Raw genomic sequence first — 17,048 nt, 5'->3', positions numbered from 1 at the left:
GTTTTCTCTTTTCTCTTTAAACAACGTATTTCTTCCTAGTAGATAATGATGTCAAAGCATAACGTGATGGTCTGTACTGAAAAGTGAAAGGGGTTTAAAAGCAAGCCCTCTATGCATATTTGGTGGTGTGCTTTTTCCTTAACTGTGAGTTTTAGTTTTAAAAATCTTTCATAATATTTAAGTACATTGGAGTGTAAGGCCTCTAAGATACACACCATACTAAAAAAGTTTTTAAGTAGTGTATGGATTTAAAGATATTTATTGGAAAGACACATTCACTGTCTGGTTTAATAGTTGTCAGCACCATTTTTCCATAGGCTTTATTTTTCAGGGAAAAATATGTAAATTCTGCAAACAGGTTGCATAGAACTGTAGAAATAAATGTTAATGTAAATGTAATTACTTGAGTGCAACTTTTTTTATAATTACAGATTTCTTTTATTTGTTTTTTTTTTTTTGCCTCACTGTTTTCTGTCAGGCAGATTTTGTGAAAATTGCCCATCCTGACTTTGCATTCAGAGAGGCGGCTGAAGAAGCTTGCAGGAGCATTGGTACCGTGGTAGAGAAGTATGGGGTTTTTTGGTTTGTTTTTTTTTGTTGTTGGTTGGTTGGTTGTTTTTTTTTTCTATTTCCATAGGCATCTTTAAAAATTACTGTATGATGGTCTATGAAAACAGCAATTGACACAAAATTATATAGGAAGGATTTACACATGAGAACAAAGTGTCAGTCTTGCTGTTACTGTAACAACGCTAAATCCTTAAATATCTGTATCTCATGAAAGGTGTTTCTGTTTTAGTTTCCATTTATGTTCTGAAGTTTTTAAGTTGTCAGGTGACTCAGTGTCACTGAAACCCAAAGAGACTGAAACTACGTTGTTCTGGGACTTGTGACAGGTAACCCAACTGCTGTAAAGCATGTGTACAAAATGCTGATTTGTTTTTAAGATTTAAGCTGTTATATTTCACAACATTTTCTCTTCTGGTTTGCTGACCCCTTGAATTCCAGCCAGTGAGTGGGATATGTGAAAGAGGAAAGGACAGTCTCCTGTTAAAATGAGTGTTTGAGCATCTGTCTGTCTAGGGCTGTGATATGTGCCTGGTCTGGCATGTTTGTGCTTTATTTAAAAACACATTTCATACAACATGTTCTTAAAGACTTCTGTTTCTGAAGTTTGGCTCTTTGAGTCCCATTCCCCAGCCCCTCCCTCATTAAATATCTCAACACCTAAATCCTGACAGTTACTTCTATGGTCCTTGACTACAGTGAGTTGATTTGCTTCTCTTGCTCCTGAGAAGCTGGAAAGGGGTGATCTTTAATCTCCAAATACAGTGTCCTTTCAGTGTCTTCCCTTCCTGTGGCATTCAGGGGTAGCCACCTGAAGTGAGAGCTTTACCGGGAAGGGCCGCGGAGTTGACCCAGATTCTGCTGCTTTCCTCAGGATTCCTAAATAACAGTGGAGGCAGTGACTGGTTGACCTGGTGTCCTGCAGTAAGCTGCAGAGGCAACGAAGCCTTTTTTACTCTGAGGGCAGCAGTGAATTGGTTTGTTTAGTAAGCATTGTGACTAACGCGGCTGGCTGAAAAGAGAATTCTAAGACTAAATTCATCAGAAACTGTGTCTTTGGTCTTGCCACCATGTTTGGGAAACCTTTCAAATGAAACTGGACTTTTCAAGGCTTAGATTGAGCACACCATGTACAACAATATGACTTTAATATCTGAATACCACTTCAGATGAAAGAAGAAAGTATTCACAAATGAACCTAAGAGGTTCATAAACTATTGTAAATGCTCAAGATAGCTATTGTTGCATGTTCATTGTCATGGACAAATAGTACCCCTCAGGAACTGCTAACAATAGGTATCTGCTTTTAGCCACTTTTTGACAGGGTGCTGGGCTTCTCATTTAGCACCGTCTGTACAGAGCCTTTTTGGAAGTACAGGCATAACGCAGTGTGTTCTTCTGTCTCTGAACTGGGTATTGGTAATTATTAAGTTCATTTTGCAAGTGGGGCTGCAGAGGCTTGCTGTGCCTCAGCCGATTTAAGAAGTTAGTGCCCAAGCCTGACAGGCTGGGGGCTGCTGCCCGCTGCAGCTGTGCTGATTTTTATGTGTGTGTTTCATTCCCCACTGATTCACACCTAGTAATTCAGGTTGTCATGCATGCTTATAGTTAACATGCTGGCAAATCTGATGGACTCTAGTGTTGTCTAGCACAGGGACCGTGATGAGCATCTGGAAATGTTCTGGGGCTAATAAGCTCTTAGTCTACTTCAGTGGCAGCCAGCAGCACGTTTATCTGATGGCAAACTTAAATGCAGATTTTCCTTTAATGGAGTCCTTTCAAAATGAGGGTTAGAAAACAGTTCTCTCACATTTATGCTCTCATCATCTTTATCTTTGTGCATATGAAATAAGTTGTCAGTCTTAGAGTTGCTTGTGTTTGTCACAAAATGCTATCCAGAGGATTTTCCTGCTGGATGCACAAGACCTGTTTCCATGCCAGTTTGTCCACACATCCTTTGTATAGAAATTTTGTAGTTTTTAAGTGTGGTTCTGAACCAGAAAGCATTTTGAAAATGCAGACCTTTGTTTTTAATGTTGTTTCAGTAAATATTAAGCTCTGCCTTTAAATGAGTAATACCAAGAGACTGAAATATTAGTGTTTGTTCTTAGTGTGTGATTCATTTACTCTGTATCTTTCCAGATTAAATACAGATGTTGAACTGTGTCAGAGTTTGAGACGTCTGCTAGGTGATGAAATTATTATGAGTTCCCTAGATCCAGAAACCAGGTACTTATTAATGCTTATAAATTTAGTTTTTTAGATAATATATATCATTCCTTATTGTGCTTATATTTTGTGTTTTGTTTAATTAATAAAACTGGAAAACATACCACATCTCTGTTACTAATTTATTAGTCACTACTAAATTACCTGCACAAGACTTGGGAAGTTTGTAGCTGTGTGGTCTTGGAGGATGTCTTTGTGACTGTAGAGAACAGTATATATTGAAGCAGAGTAACTGAGATCTGCAAAACCAGAAAAGTGAGAACTTAAAGATTTTCTTCAATAACACCATTTTGATTAAAACTATGTGCTGTACTGTGGTGTATATGTCAGTGTTTTTAGCAATAAAAGTAGAGAAGACTAAAGAACGTGATTTCAGTTTATAGTAATCTATTTATATCTTTGAAAATCAGATGATCTGTATATTTATTTAAAGCTTACTTTATGATTGCTGTAAAATGTTTTATTATCTGCTTATTCAGTTATAGTTTTAAATTATTTCTTCACTGACATGGTTAGACAAGCTAAATATTTGAGTAAGTTACTTCCTTCTTTCCCCACAGTCAAGGATGTTAGATTTGAAGAGGTCTTTTTCTGATCTGTTAGAATAAATGAAGTGTCAAATTAAAATGGTAATGTGCATAAACTGGTTAAACTTCTAATGTAGTAGAATTCTGTTGAAGGATATTTTCAATGCAGATGAATAAAATAACAGTAAAGGAAAAATCCAGTTTCACCGAGTAAGCTGTTAGGGGCCTGAAACATAGGAAGACTGTGTCCATAACAACAATACTTGTGTAACTGTGTTGTTATTCTCTGTAAAAGACAAGAAACCTAAATAACTACTAAGGGCAAGATCTGTTAAGAAATTATGCTTACTATCAAATGAGGCTGTTTTAACAGGGTTTTACTGTATTTTTAGGCGAGTGGCAGAACTTTTTATGTTTGATTTTGAGATCAGTGGCATTCATTTGGATGGAGAAAAGGTAATTTTTGGCTATAATGTATGAACAGACATTTGCCTGATTGTCAAACACCAGATAATGAAACATGTGGGACGTGAATAATTTGATTCTGGGCCAGTTTGTCCTCTGTAGAATTTTGTCTTCTCAGAACTAAGTAATTTTGCCTATTTCAAATACCTTCTAAAGTGTGTTTTTGAATGTTATTAGTTGGCAGTTCTTCGCAGTTTGGCTCTCATCATTCCTTTGTGTGTTCTGAAGAGTTATAAACAAGACCTGGGATCCTGCTCTCTTTGATTGGTGTTTGCATCCGATATTTAAAAAGCTACTTAGCTGTCTGAACAACCTGTTTACATGGTGGGGAAGGCAGCATCCCATGCACTGCGATGACAGGTTAATTTAGAGTGTTTTAGAAAGGATCAGGTGTGTGTCAAGGCTATCCTTTGGTGCTCACATAACCAGAAGTTGTAAATCTTGTTCAAATTTGTGTGTCGGGGCACAGTCTGATTACTTCTCTTGGAGCTTTTACATGCTTTTGCAGTAGTTAGTGATGGATTTTCCAAAACCATCAACTTTCACCATGCTTTCTGGTATGGGTGCTCTGTTGGATGTGTGTTCATAGCTCATGTTTATGTATAAAATTAATACTTGGAGTCATCTCTTCCAGAAAGATCTGTACAAAGACTCTCTTGCCAGGTTTGTGTGATAAAGTTACTCTGAAGATCATGATTGTGATGGTGGTTTGTTACCTGGAAAATGCTCTAGAATACTTTGTACAAAAAACAACTCTGAAGCTTGGACTCTGGATTTTATTTCTGATTTGACTATTGGTTCTACGGTGCTTCATCCCCTTTCAGTTACAATTTCACTTGCCCCTTATTTTTGCATGTTTTCCTCCCCTGCTTCTTTTTTTCTCCTTTGTGTTTTACATAGCAATTATGGTAGGTACAGTTTTTATAAATGCTTTCCAAGCAGCTATAAAAGTACTTTACTATACGTTTCCTTACCGTAAAAACATAGGCGTTTTCTTTCCAATTTCAATCCTGTATGAAATTATAGATCTGTATGAGCATCTGATCTTGTTGACTTCAGCCCTACATTAGGATTTTGTTGATGCTGTAGGTCTCATTTTAAATGTTGTATTTTCTGCTTCATTTCTGGAAAAGTCCTTTAAGGTTTTATAAACTTTCAGTTCTGCTTGTGTAATGTCTGAAGGTATTATGTATATTGTACTTTATTTTTCTTACAGCGTAAAAAAGCAGTCGACCTCAACGTCAGAATATTGGATTTATGTAATGAATTTCTGACAGGAGCTCACCTTCCCAACAAGATTGACAAACATATTTTGCCAGAGCACATTCGGTATAATTTTACAGCTGAAGGCAATTACTTGCAAGTCGCTGGTCTGCACGCTGATTGTCCTGATGATCTGGTGTGTATACCAAAGCAAACTTGGGGAATACTCTGTAACAGAAATGTGCATCAGTTATTTTACTTGTTATTGAGGCACATGCATATGGCTAGTGATTATGATGTGATGACTAACAAGAACTGTTTTAGAACATAATAATCAGTGGTAGCCTTGGCTGTAGCAGCTATGAAATGAGGTGAAGATCGTGAATGGATTGAGGAAGAAGAGGGGCAGAGTACAGGCCCTGAATTTTAGGCAAGTGCTCTTTAGCTTATTCAGTAAACTGGAAAGTGGGATCCCATGCAATGCAGCTCTGAAGGGTAAAGGAGCTCAAGAAAAGCTGGCAGTTCTTTAAATGTAGCGTCCTCCAAGCACGCAAGGATACTAGGGATACTGAGTATCAGCACATGCTGATCCTTAGAAAGCCAAGCAGATATATCAGGAACCAGGCTTGGCAAGCAGGGAACCTGTGACAAAGCTTCATCGCCAAAAGGTAGCAGACATGAGGTGGAAGCAGGTACAAGATACAACAGAGGAATTTAGAAATACTGCTTGTCCATGTAGGGATGATGTCAGGAAGGCCAAAGCTGAACTCCAGTTGAGACTTGCAAGGGATATCAAAGGCAACAAGAAGGCCAGCTGCTGGTGCATTAGTACTAAAAAGCTGGACAAGGAAAAGGTGGGCTCAGTGCTGAGTAAGGTGGGTGACTTAATGGCAGCAGATACAGGAGAGGGTGAGATGCTGATCACTTTCTTTGCCTCAGTGTTCACCAATGAGTTCTCCCAGCCCACTGTGCTTAGTGAAAGGGTTCAAAGAGAAGAACAACCAGCAGTAGATGAGGATCCAGTTTGGGATTGCTTGAGAGAACTCAACCTGTACAAGTCCTTGGAACCAAATAGGCTGCATCCAAGGGTTATCGTCCTTGAAATCACTGTCTTTGGTAGGCAGTGAAGATCGGGGAAGAACCCAAATGACTGGTGGAAATAATATGTTTTCTTCAGAAAGGCCAAACCGCCCCAAATTTGGGAACTACAGGCAACTTAGCTTCTCTTTGATCTCTGGGAAGGTTATGCAGCAGTCTAAGTTAGGAAATTGCTGTCTGGATTGGTAGACAACCAGACAGGTAAACCACTTCATTTCACCATCAGACTCAGAGTAGTGATTGAAGTGTTGGACTTTACTGGAAGGCTGATAATGAAATAAGTGTTGCAGGGGTCTGCGCTGTGACCTCTCCTGTTTAACATCTGTATTAATGACGTAGAGGAAGTGACAGAGCACTCGCCTGCCAGTTTATAGGTGATTCAAATTGGGAGGAAGAATCAGTACGCTGAAGGGCAGGGCTGACACTTGAAGTGGCCCAGAAGCTGAAGTAATGGTCCAATGAGAACCTTATATGACTCAGGAAGAACAAATGCAGAGTCTTGCACCTGGAAAAGAATTCCTGGCAATAGTATAGGCTGGGACTGGCAGGTTGGGTCCGATCTGGAGAAGAGGCCCAGTGGGCTGGTAGGCAGCAAGCTGAGCATGAACCAGCAGTGACCCTGGCAGCTAAGGCAGCCAACAGCATCCTGGACCACATGAACAGGGTCAGAGCCAGAGACTGAGGGAAGAGATTATAGCCCTTTACTCATCACTCTTTGGCAGTGACTTAAGCAGAGGCCACCAAGATGGCCAGGAACTGGAGTGCTTGCAGTGTGAGGAGAGACTGAGGGATTTGGGCTTGTAGCAGAAGTGGCTTCGGGAGGACCCTGACAGCAGCCTGCCAGTACCTACAAGGATATCATGGAGAAGATAGAGCCAGGCTCTTGCATGACAGGAGAACAAGTGGCAACAGGCACAAGCTGAACTGAGAAATGCCAATTGGAGAAGTTTTTCCTGATGATGATACCCAAGCAGTGAAACAGAGAGGTCATGCTGTCTCTCTCATCTGTGCAGGGTTTCAGGACCTGACTGGAAAAAGCTTTGCTAAACTTGTTCTTACCTCATAGCTGACCCTGCTTTGTGCAGGAGGCCGGATTAGAGATCTCCTGAGGTCCCATCCAACCTGAATTATCCTGAGTAATCTTATTTTAGTTAATGCTAATGATGCTGAAAAAGAATTTAGACTCTTTGAAATGTGACAGTAGTTCCTTAGTCTTTTAGATATGAGTCCAGGATCCGGAATGTATTGCAACACTCACATGTTGTGTTTTAATCAAGGTGACTTTGAAGTCTTGTCATGAAAAAGAGAAAAGCTTACTGGTAGAACCCAAGCAGTAATGTTTATTTTCTGTAAGATATTAAAAATGAATGAAATGGGATGTAAATAAAGGAACAATAGTGGTTGCATATCATCTGTAAACTCTTGTCCTGAAAATAGTGTGATCTGTAGAATTGCTACTGAAGCTACGAGTAATACATCAATTAAGGAATGCAGTTCTCAGAGTCAGATCTTTGGAGAGGCTCTCTGGAAATCATGTAATTTAGGTTGGAGGGGACCTCTGGAGATTGTCAGTTTGAGTCTGATCCTGTTCAGAGCAGGATCATGTAGGTCAGGTTTCTCAGTGATGTGTCTGGTTGAGTTTTGAACACTTTCTAAGGATGGAGATTCCATTAATTCTCTGGGCAGCCTGTTTGACCACCCTCACTATTTCTTCCCCTCCCCACCCCCACCCCCCACCCCCCCCCCATCAAATTGGAATTTTTCATCTTCCAGCCTGTGTCAATTTCATCTCCTCCTCTTGCTGTGCACCTCCAAGAACAGTCTGGCTGCATGTTCTCTGCACCCTACTGCTAATTAGATAAAGATTAAGATCTTCTTTGAGCTTTTTCTTCCTTAGGCTGAACAAACCCAGCTCTTTCAGCCTCCATTCTGTGTCATATGCTCCAGTACCCAGGTGTCTTGGTGGCCCTTTGCTGGACCCACTGCATTGTGTCAGTGTCCTTCTTGTCCTGCAGAACCCAAATCTGTTCATGGTACTCCAAATGTAGTCTGGACAATACCGAGTAGAGAAAAGCAATTGCATCTATGGACCAGATAGTTGTACTCTTTCTGTAGTAGAGTTCAGAATGCTGGTGGCCTTTGCTGCAAAGACACACTGCTGAACCATGCTCAAGGAAGGAGAATCATCTCACTTTATATGCTTTTTTCAAAATGAAAGCCTGATAGAACAGAAGAGGTATGAAATGACTTGTGAATTATTATAATAATATTTTTTTATAAACCCAGGACCTGCATTCTTGTTGAATATATTATCGTGAGAAGCCTATTTCAAATAAACACAAGCATAAGTTATTGCTGGATTTCTTAAGTCTGTTCCATATATATAAAATAAAGATTATCTTCAATTGGCTTGTGAAACATAAAAAGCACTATACCAAATTTTCTGAGGCTTGAGGTGATTTTTTGGGTTTTTTTTGACAGTTAGGAAAAAACCCAAACAAGCCAGAAATAGGAGAAAGCCTGATTGTCCGTGGGCAGATGGGCAAACTAACAGTTTGCTACTTTAAAAGAAATAAGGCTTTTCTCTTCCTCTTTTTCCTCTCCCCTGACCCTGTGTCTGATTCTTATCAGATCCTTCCATAAGCCTTTTTAACTGATGGGCAGAGAGCAACTTGGCTTGCTTTTGGGTTTATTTTTCAGAAGTTTTAGTGCGTTAAGACAGCCCACAGAGTTACCTGAGAAACACAGATGTTGGCAGAAGGAGGGAGACAATGAGCAGAGAGGGGAATGTTGACAGTAGCAGAGAACAGACCGCTTTTTGGCAGTCTTGATCTGTTAGGTTGTCTCATTGCATTTCCTCATTCCATCTTTAATGGTGAGAGAGCTGTAATTGTCAGGCAGTCGTATAATTGCTGTTGTTAAAAGGCTTTAGGCCTTTTCCCAACAATATCCATGAAATACAGCTGTAATGCTAGATCTTCAGTTGCATCACTTGTTTCCCTTAAAAATTGCACTGTAGTAATGTGACCTGTTTTATTTTTCCATTAGGTGCGAGAAGCTGCTTACAAGATTTTTCTTTATCCAAATGCTGAGCAGTTGAACTGTTTAGAAGAATTGCTTGCTAGCCGAAACAGTCTGGCACAGTTGGTTGGGTATGACACCTTTGCTCACAGGGCTCTTCAGGGAACAATGGCCAAAAATCCAGGTATAAGGTGTGTGTGTGGAAGGACGTGCTGAGAAATCCAATGCAACTATGTTATGTATGAGGTCAAAAGTTCTAAGTTTCTTTTGCTGAGTTTACACTGATTTCTTCTAGTGAAGTATCTTATTGCAGTTACATTTTGCTGTATGCAATACTCATGCTTTCTATAAATGGTAGTAGTCACTGAGTAGAACCAGTGTTTCTGTTCAGAATCAATGCTCACTGTGCATTATGAAGTTGTCATTATCCCAGCATGTAACAAAGTAAGTGTGGTACTAAATTCTTTTGAAATGATGGCACAATAGTCAACCAAGTAGTTTGTTATTGTAAAAAGAACTTTGTTGTCCTAAGGGAGCTTGTTTTGTTTGGAATATTTCAATGTAAACTTAACATCTTTTAAATGAAGAAATCTCTTACTCCCCCGCATTTTACTTCTAGAGACAGTAAGACAGTTTCTGGAGAAGCTTTCTGACCAGTTGTCTAAAAGGTATGTCTTTTCCACTAAGTTATTTTTCTAACCATACTCTTTTATTTCAACAGTAGGAGGACTTGTGCACTAATAAGTCAGTCAGTGTTGCTCACTATGTGCTTTGATGAAACAAAAAGCAAGGCTTTCTCAGAGTTTTGAGGGGAGCTGTCAGCTTAAGATAAATTCTCTGTCTATGATCAGAGAACACACAGCACTGAATGCGACAAGTAGTGTGCATAGAAACGCAGGCAACAGCAAACAAGAAGACCAAGCTTAAGTGTTGAAGAATACATCTCCTGGTCTTTTCCCCCTATGTGCAACTCCATGTATTTTATATCTATAAGCAAATTCCCTTGTATTTCCTCTTGCCTCCCTTAGTTCCAGACAGAACAAAACAGTTTCATCACTGTGTATAAATGGGGTATATTGTAAAAAAGAAAATGCTTTAGAGGTGTACAACCAGAGTAAGAAGGGACTTTATTTTAAGGTACCTGAATAACAGAAGTAGCATGGAAAATTTCTCTTACCATAGTATATGAATCATGGAATCATAGAATAGTTTGGGTTGGAAGGGACCTTCAAGATCATCTAGTCCAACCCCCCTGCCATGGGCAGGGACAACTTCTACTGGACCAGATTTCTCAAAGCCCCATCCAGCCTGGCCTTGAGCACTGCCAGGGATGGGGCAGCCACAGCTTCTCTGGGCAACCTGTGCCAGTGTCTCAACACCCTCACAGTAAAAATTTCCTTCCCAATATCTAATCTAAATCTGCCCTCTTTCAGTTTAAAGCCATTCCCCCTTGTCCTGTCACTACATGCCCTTGTAAAAAGTCCCTCTTCAGCTTTCCTGTAGGCCCTTTCCTGGAAGGCTGCTCTAAAGTCTTCCAAAGCCTTCTCTTCTCCAGGCTGAACAACCCGAACTCTCTCAGCATGTCTCCAGCCTCCAGAGGTGCTCCAGCCTCTGATCGTATTCACGGCCTTCCTCTGGACTCACTCCAACAGGTCCATGTCCTTCTTATGCTAGGGGCTCCAGAGCTGAATGCAGTACTCCAGGTGGGGTCTCAATGAGAGCAGAGTAGAGAAGGATAATCACCTCCTGTGGCCTGCTGGTCATGCTTCTTTTGATGCAGGCCAGGATATGGTTGGCTTTCTGGGCTGCAAGCATACATTGCCAGGTCATGTTGAGCTTTCTGTTTGCCAACACTCCCAAGTCCTTCTCCTCAGGGCTGCTCTCAGTCCATTCTCTGCCCAGCCTGTATTTGTGCTTGGGACTGCCCCAATGCCATGTGCAGGACCTTGCACTTGGACTTGTTGAACTTCATGAGGTTTGCATGTGCCCACCTTTCAAGCCTGTTGTGGTCCTTCTGGATAACATCCCTTTGGTGTGTTAATTGCACTACACAGCTTGGTGTCATTGGCAGACTTGCTGAGGATGCAGTCAATCCCGCTGTCTGTGTTGCCAACGAAGGTGTTAAACAGTGCTGGTCCCAGTATGGACCCCTGTGGAATGCCACTCCTTGCTGAACTCCACTTGTATATTGAGCCGTTGACCACAACTCTTTGAGTGCAACCATAGAGCCAATTGCTTATCCTCAGAGTAGTCCACCTGTCAAATCCATGTCTCTCCAGTTTAGAGACAAGGATGTTGTGTGGGACAGTGTCCAATGCTTTGCACGAGTCCAGGTAGATGACATCAGTTGCTCTTCCCTCATTCACCAATGCTGTAACCCTATTGCAGAAGGCCACCACATTTGTCAGGCCTGATTTGTCCTTAGTGAAGCCACATAACCTCCTTATTTTCCATGTACCTTAGCACAGTTTCCAGGAGGATCTGCTCCATGATCTTGCTGGGCACAGAGGTGAGACTGACTGGGCTGTAGTTCCCCATGTCTTCCTTTTTTAATAATGGGTGTTGTTTCCCCTTTTCCAGTCTGTAGGAGCTTCACCAGACTGCCATGACTTCTCAGATATGATGGATGGTGGCTTAGCTGCTTCATCCACCAGTTCCTCAGGACCTGGGGATGCATCTCATCAGGTCCCATGGAGCTGTACTCCTTTGAGTTCCTTAGATGGTCTTGAACGTGATCATCTCCTGCAATGAAGTTCTTCAGTCTCCCAGTCCCTGCCTTTGCCTTCTGTGACTTGGGCAGTGTGGCTGGAGCACTTGCCAGTGAAGACTGAGGCAAAAACTAATTGAGTACCACAACCTTCTCCGTCTCTTGGGTAATCAGGTCTCCCATTTCCTTTCAGAGAGGGCCCAAATTTTTGCTAGTCTTCCTTCTATCACTGACATATACCTATAGAAGCTTTTCTTGTTGCTCTTGACATCCCTGGCCAGACTTAATTCTATCAGGGCTTTAGTTTTCCTAATCCAGTCCCTTGCTTCTTGGACAATTTCTCTGTATTCCTCCCAGGCTGCCTGCCCTTGCTTCCACACTCTGTAGGCTTCCTTTTTGTGTTTGAGTTTGGCCAGGAGCTCCTTGTTCATCCATGCAGGCCTCCTGGCATTTTTGTCTGACTTCCTCTTTGTTGGGATGCCTCACTCCTGAGCTTGGAGGAGGTGATCCTTGAATGTTAACCAGCTTTCTTGGGCCCATCTTCCCTCCAGGGCTTTTATCCCATGGTACTCTACCAGGCAGATCCCTGAAGAGGCCAAAGTCTTCTCTCCTGAAGGCTGGGGTGATAACCTTACTGTGTGTCCTCTTCACTGCCTTAAGGATCTTGAACTCTACCATTTCCATTTCATGGTCACTACAGCCAAGGCTTCCCTTGAGCTTCATATTCCCTGCCAGCCCCTCTTTGTTGGTAAGAACAAATCCCAGCATGGCACACCTCTTCATTGGCTTCTCTGTCACTTGGAGAAGGAAGTTATTGTCCATGCATTCTAGGAACCTCCTGGATTGCTTATGCCCTACTTTTTTGTCCCTCTCACAGGGTTGAAGGTCCTCATGAGGACCAGGGCTTGTGAACGTGAGGCTGCTCCTATCTGTCTATAGAGGGCCTTTTCTGCTTGGTCTTCCTGGTTGGGTGGCCTGTAGGAGACCTCCACTATTAATGCCACCTGCCCCTATCCTCCCTTTAATCCTGACCCATAAGCTCTCATCAGCTCCTCATCCATCCCCAGGCAGAGCTCCCGGCACTCAAGCTGGTCATTGACGTAGAGGGTGACACCCCCTCCTGGTCTCCCCTGCCTGTCCTTCCTGAAGAGCCTGTATCTTTCCAATCCAACGCTCCAGTCACAGGAGCCATCCCACCATGTCTCTGTGATGTCAGTAAGATCATAGCCCTGCAGGTGTCTGCATGTCTCTTAACTCCTCTTGTTTATTCCCTGTGCTACGTGCGTATGGGCTATGGGCCTGCCATTTTATGGAGTACTATCTATCTCATGATGGACATTTTCTTCGGATGGAGTATTATTGTGTACTGTATTCTACTGCTCAAAAATCTTTCATTGACATTTCGTTATAAAAATATTTTTCAGAACTCGAAAAGATTTTGAAATGATGACGAAGATGAAAATGAAGCTCAACCCCCAGAATTCAGTAAGTTAAATCTTCATGTGTGTTTGCAGTTTTGTTTCTTTAAAAAGATACAGTATAAGCTAACCTTGTTCTATACGAAAAATTAACTCTATTTTAGTGTACAATATGTAATATAATTCAAAAGAGAAACTTTCTGTCTTCTGGCTTCAAATGCTTTTTGACTTGCTTAGCTGCCGTTTGTATTAAAACCAAGCACTGAATGCAAGATAGCTGTTAGTTTATACAGAATGATACTGAGGTAACCAAAACATGAAGTGGTGAAAGTGGGTATTACTTTGTTTTGAATTGACTCATTTGAAAAATAAAGGCTGTACTTTTTGTTAGATCCATGTCTAGTTTGACTACTGTATTTTCTATATGCTAATTCTGTACATAACTAGGCTTATCTTTTTATTGGGATTGAGTGTATTTCTTGAAATCTAGTTTGAAGTCCTGTTACATATTTGAATAAGAAATACCATCTTCAAGCAAATGTTAAAATAAAGGTTATGATATATTTTGATATTTCTGATGGTGTTTTCAGCACTGAATGTTTCCCATTATGTTTTAAAGTTCTGTGACTTCTTGAAACTGAAAAAATATTCAAAGGAAACAAACCTTTTCATTTGGGTTCACTTGTTGTCTGTTATTGTAATTATAAGCTGGAATTCCCTTTCAGAAGCTGATGCCGTGGGATCACCCTTACTACAGTGGCATCCTTCGTGCTGAGAGGTAAGCTCCTTATGTTCATGATTGTAATGAAAATGAGTGCCTTTATTTCATTCCTTGCAATAAGGATAAAGAAAGTCCTCAATGTAAACAGGATTTCCTTCTTTGAAGATGTACTTCAGTATGAAAAAATAAAAGAGTATCTGGTGGGGCAGTTGTTTCTAACATTTCTTAGTTACTGCTGGAATGCCTGTAGAAGTTTTTGGCTCCTCTCTTGTTTTATGGGGAAGTATTGGCCCTCTTTGAAGATATAAGAGGATGAAACAGTTTCAGAACAGCTAGAAAATCCTTATTCTTGTGTTGCTTTTAGCTCTTAGCTGAGCTGCAGTAATGTTTTAAAATAAATTTTGAACACTGAATACAATCCAACTCCTTTGTATTTTAACTGTATTGTACTTCTCACTGAACATGCAGCTATCATCCCCTTCTACAGACTTGAAATAGCAACTTCTTCAGTGGGTCTTCACTGTTTATGGATAAAATTAATTCTCCGTCTCTCCTGCAAAGACTGAGAAATAAATCCTCTACACAGACTTAAATAGTGCACAAGACCTTTGCACATAATGAGATACCAGCTCTGAAAGACATGAGCCCTGCATGTTGCCTTTGTTAGATCAGCAGCAGTGACCTTTTAGAGTTGTGTTGGAATATTTAAAGTTGTGCTTCCCTCACAAGAGGGGAAGGAAAAATCTTCCTCCACTGCAGATTTGTAGGTTTTTGGTTTTCAAATAAACTTAGACTCGATGTATCTGATTAGTTTGCTCTGGATCAGAAAGCTATGGTGGTATGGACATTGCATGGAAGGGTTGCCAGCAGCTGGCCTGGCTGTTCTGCTACTTTCTTGGACTTTGTTACTGAGGCAGTAGTTTTATGAGCAGCAGCTCTAATATTTGCCTTGTCTTAAGCTACTGCAGGCTTAGATGGGAGCAGAGCTATGTACGTGCAGCATTGTTCATGTTCTGGGTGTGCAGAGCTTGCGGTGCAGGGGAGGGAGTGGGATGTCCAGCTGCTGGGTCTGCTCCCAGTAGCCGATACTGGAGTACGCAGCACTCCACAGTGTGTGCGTGGATTGCATGTTTGTGGTAGCAGACACACTGCTGTGAAAGTGGGAACAAAGTAGTGGTTATACTGGAGGAGAGTCAAGGTCCATCTAGCTCCAGATTCCATCTTAGCAGTGGTCAGTAGCAGTCTGTGGAAGAGCACTGTCATACTATCTTGTCATACTATCTTGTAGCTTACAGATCTCCTTTACCTTGCCTGTATGGTGTCTTCAAAATGGCAAAAATTACATTGTAATGCGTAGTGCTTAACATTACTGTCAAATGTTGATGAGATTTATTGTCTGTGTATCCTGTTTATTTTCTACAATTCCTATAGTGGCTGCTTTCCCTGTTTTTGGTTAATGTGTCCCATGAGGGTTAGGCGTTTGGTGGAGAAGGCTCTGTGTTTGTTTCTTTCTCCTCCTGGAGGAGTGTTTTGACAAACCGACTTACTGTGCTTCTTAGATCATCTCATGAAGCTGACCATGTTGTAATTGAGTTGCTGATGATCACAGATAGATTATTCTGCTCATTTTGGCATTGGGAAGAAAAATATTCTCTTTCCTTGTGGGACTTTGTGAAAGACCCAGTTAAGTTACTTCAAGAATTGCATGGTAGTTTTATGAAGGAGAGCTGCAGGTGAAACAGACCAAGACATTGGCATTGCATCTTTGCCATTTTTTATTTATTCAGACACCAAGTCTAGCAGCTGGATCAGTGTGAAGAATCTCCTGAACCTGTGTAGGGCTTCCTTGATTACAGTGCAGCATTGGAGTCCAACCTTTTTCTCCCTCCAGGCTGGTCAGGAGTATTTTTTTCTGGCAGGTACGCAAACATCTACAAGACAGGGAAGGAAGAATAGTTTTCCTCTCCATTGTGTGCAACAGTGTTTCACTAAAACCCAAGGGTTTAGGTCTTTCACTGTCCTATTTTATGGATAGTGGTCTGTCTTTGGGAAAAGGTTTTGGTCTGGCAGTGACTTAACAATACTTTACATTCGTTCTGCCCGTATTGTAGGTATTTAACAAAGCACTGGATGGATACTGGCTGATCAGCCCTGAAAAGTAAAAATCACTTGTCCACTGCATAGTATCAGTGGCTGTGCTTTTTGACTGAAACTAGGCAGGACTCAGAGAGTATTTACAGAACAACCAGAGGACAGGGATATACAGCTTGTCATGTCTGTGCCCTGAACGTAATATTTATGTAAATGTGAATCCACTGTCCTTTATCTTGTATTTATATTTGCCTCTGACTTGCCTCTGACCACATCCTTTCTTGAATGCCCCTTAGATGCTATGGTTTGTTCAGTTCCACAGTTTTGTAATTGAAAGATCAGAACTGTATCTGTCACAAAGCTTCATACTTGCAGGAGTTTGACTTTTGGCTGTTTGTTCTTACTTTCTATATGAGCCAATTATCTTGTAGTATTGAGTTATGTCTCTATGGAAAAGTGATGTTATTTTCCTTGGTTTGTTTTTGGGTGTTTTTTAATTTACACTTTTTTTCCTTTAAATTTGATTGTGATTAATTTTATTTATTTATAACAGAAATAACTTATTTAATTTTAAATTATTGTATCCAGGTTGTTTTGTGGTTTTGCATCGTGGAATGACAAAATATGTTTTCAAACAAGATATATTTACCTGTCATGCATTTCTCCCATAGGTGATATTCTTTGTAGATTTATTATTTTTTTCTTCAATGGTTTCTCTTTTTTTGAAACACATATACTTTTAGCTTTATGTCTTTTACATAATATGATCGTATTTGTAATAGTGCTGTGCGCTTATGTTTTTGACTGTCATGTTTTGGGACTCAGTAGTAGATTGTATGGTGGATTTCTGTATTGTTAGGAATTTCTTTTTACTCTGCTTAGTAAAATGTTTTTGTTGAAAGGGAAGCAAATATATGCTTTTGGGTATTTCTTTTGAACTACTATTGTCACTGTGGCTTCAGCTGACGTACAGAACCATAGTTTCCTAGATATTGTCAGGT

At 40.7% G+C, this 17,048-nt stretch overlaps 1 protein-coding gene across 1 annotated transcript in view; it reads left to right on the top strand.

The window, feature by feature from the left end:
• LOC119142721 (mitochondrial intermediate peptidase) overlaps window positions 1-17,048 on the top strand; it is an 80,939-nt gene that overhangs the window by 4,555 nt on the left and 59,336 nt on the right. Inside the window, exons 3-10 of the mRNA XM_037375978.1 lie at window positions 479-567; window positions 2,710-2,796; window positions 3,716-3,779; window positions 5,005-5,187; window positions 9,138-9,294; window positions 9,730-9,778; window positions 13,242-13,302; window positions 13,961-14,013. Of these exons, the coding sequence (XP_037231875.1) occupies window positions 479-567; window positions 2,710-2,796; window positions 3,716-3,779; window positions 5,005-5,187; window positions 9,138-9,294; window positions 9,730-9,778; window positions 13,242-13,302; window positions 13,961-14,013 (743 nt within the window). The remainder of the gene's footprint in view (window positions 1-478; window positions 568-2,709; window positions 2,797-3,715; window positions 3,780-5,004; window positions 5,188-9,137; window positions 9,295-9,729; window positions 9,779-13,241; window positions 13,303-13,960; window positions 14,014-17,048) is intronic.

The sequence above is a fragment of the Falco rusticolus genome, chromosome 2 (genome assembly GCF_015220075.1).
Source record: "Falco rusticolus isolate bFalRus1 chromosome 2, bFalRus1.pri, whole genome shotgun sequence".
Taxonomy (NCBI): domain Eukaryota; kingdom Metazoa; phylum Chordata; class Aves; order Falconiformes; family Falconidae; genus Falco; species Falco rusticolus.
This window is presented reverse-complemented; position numbering and strand designations above follow the sequence as displayed.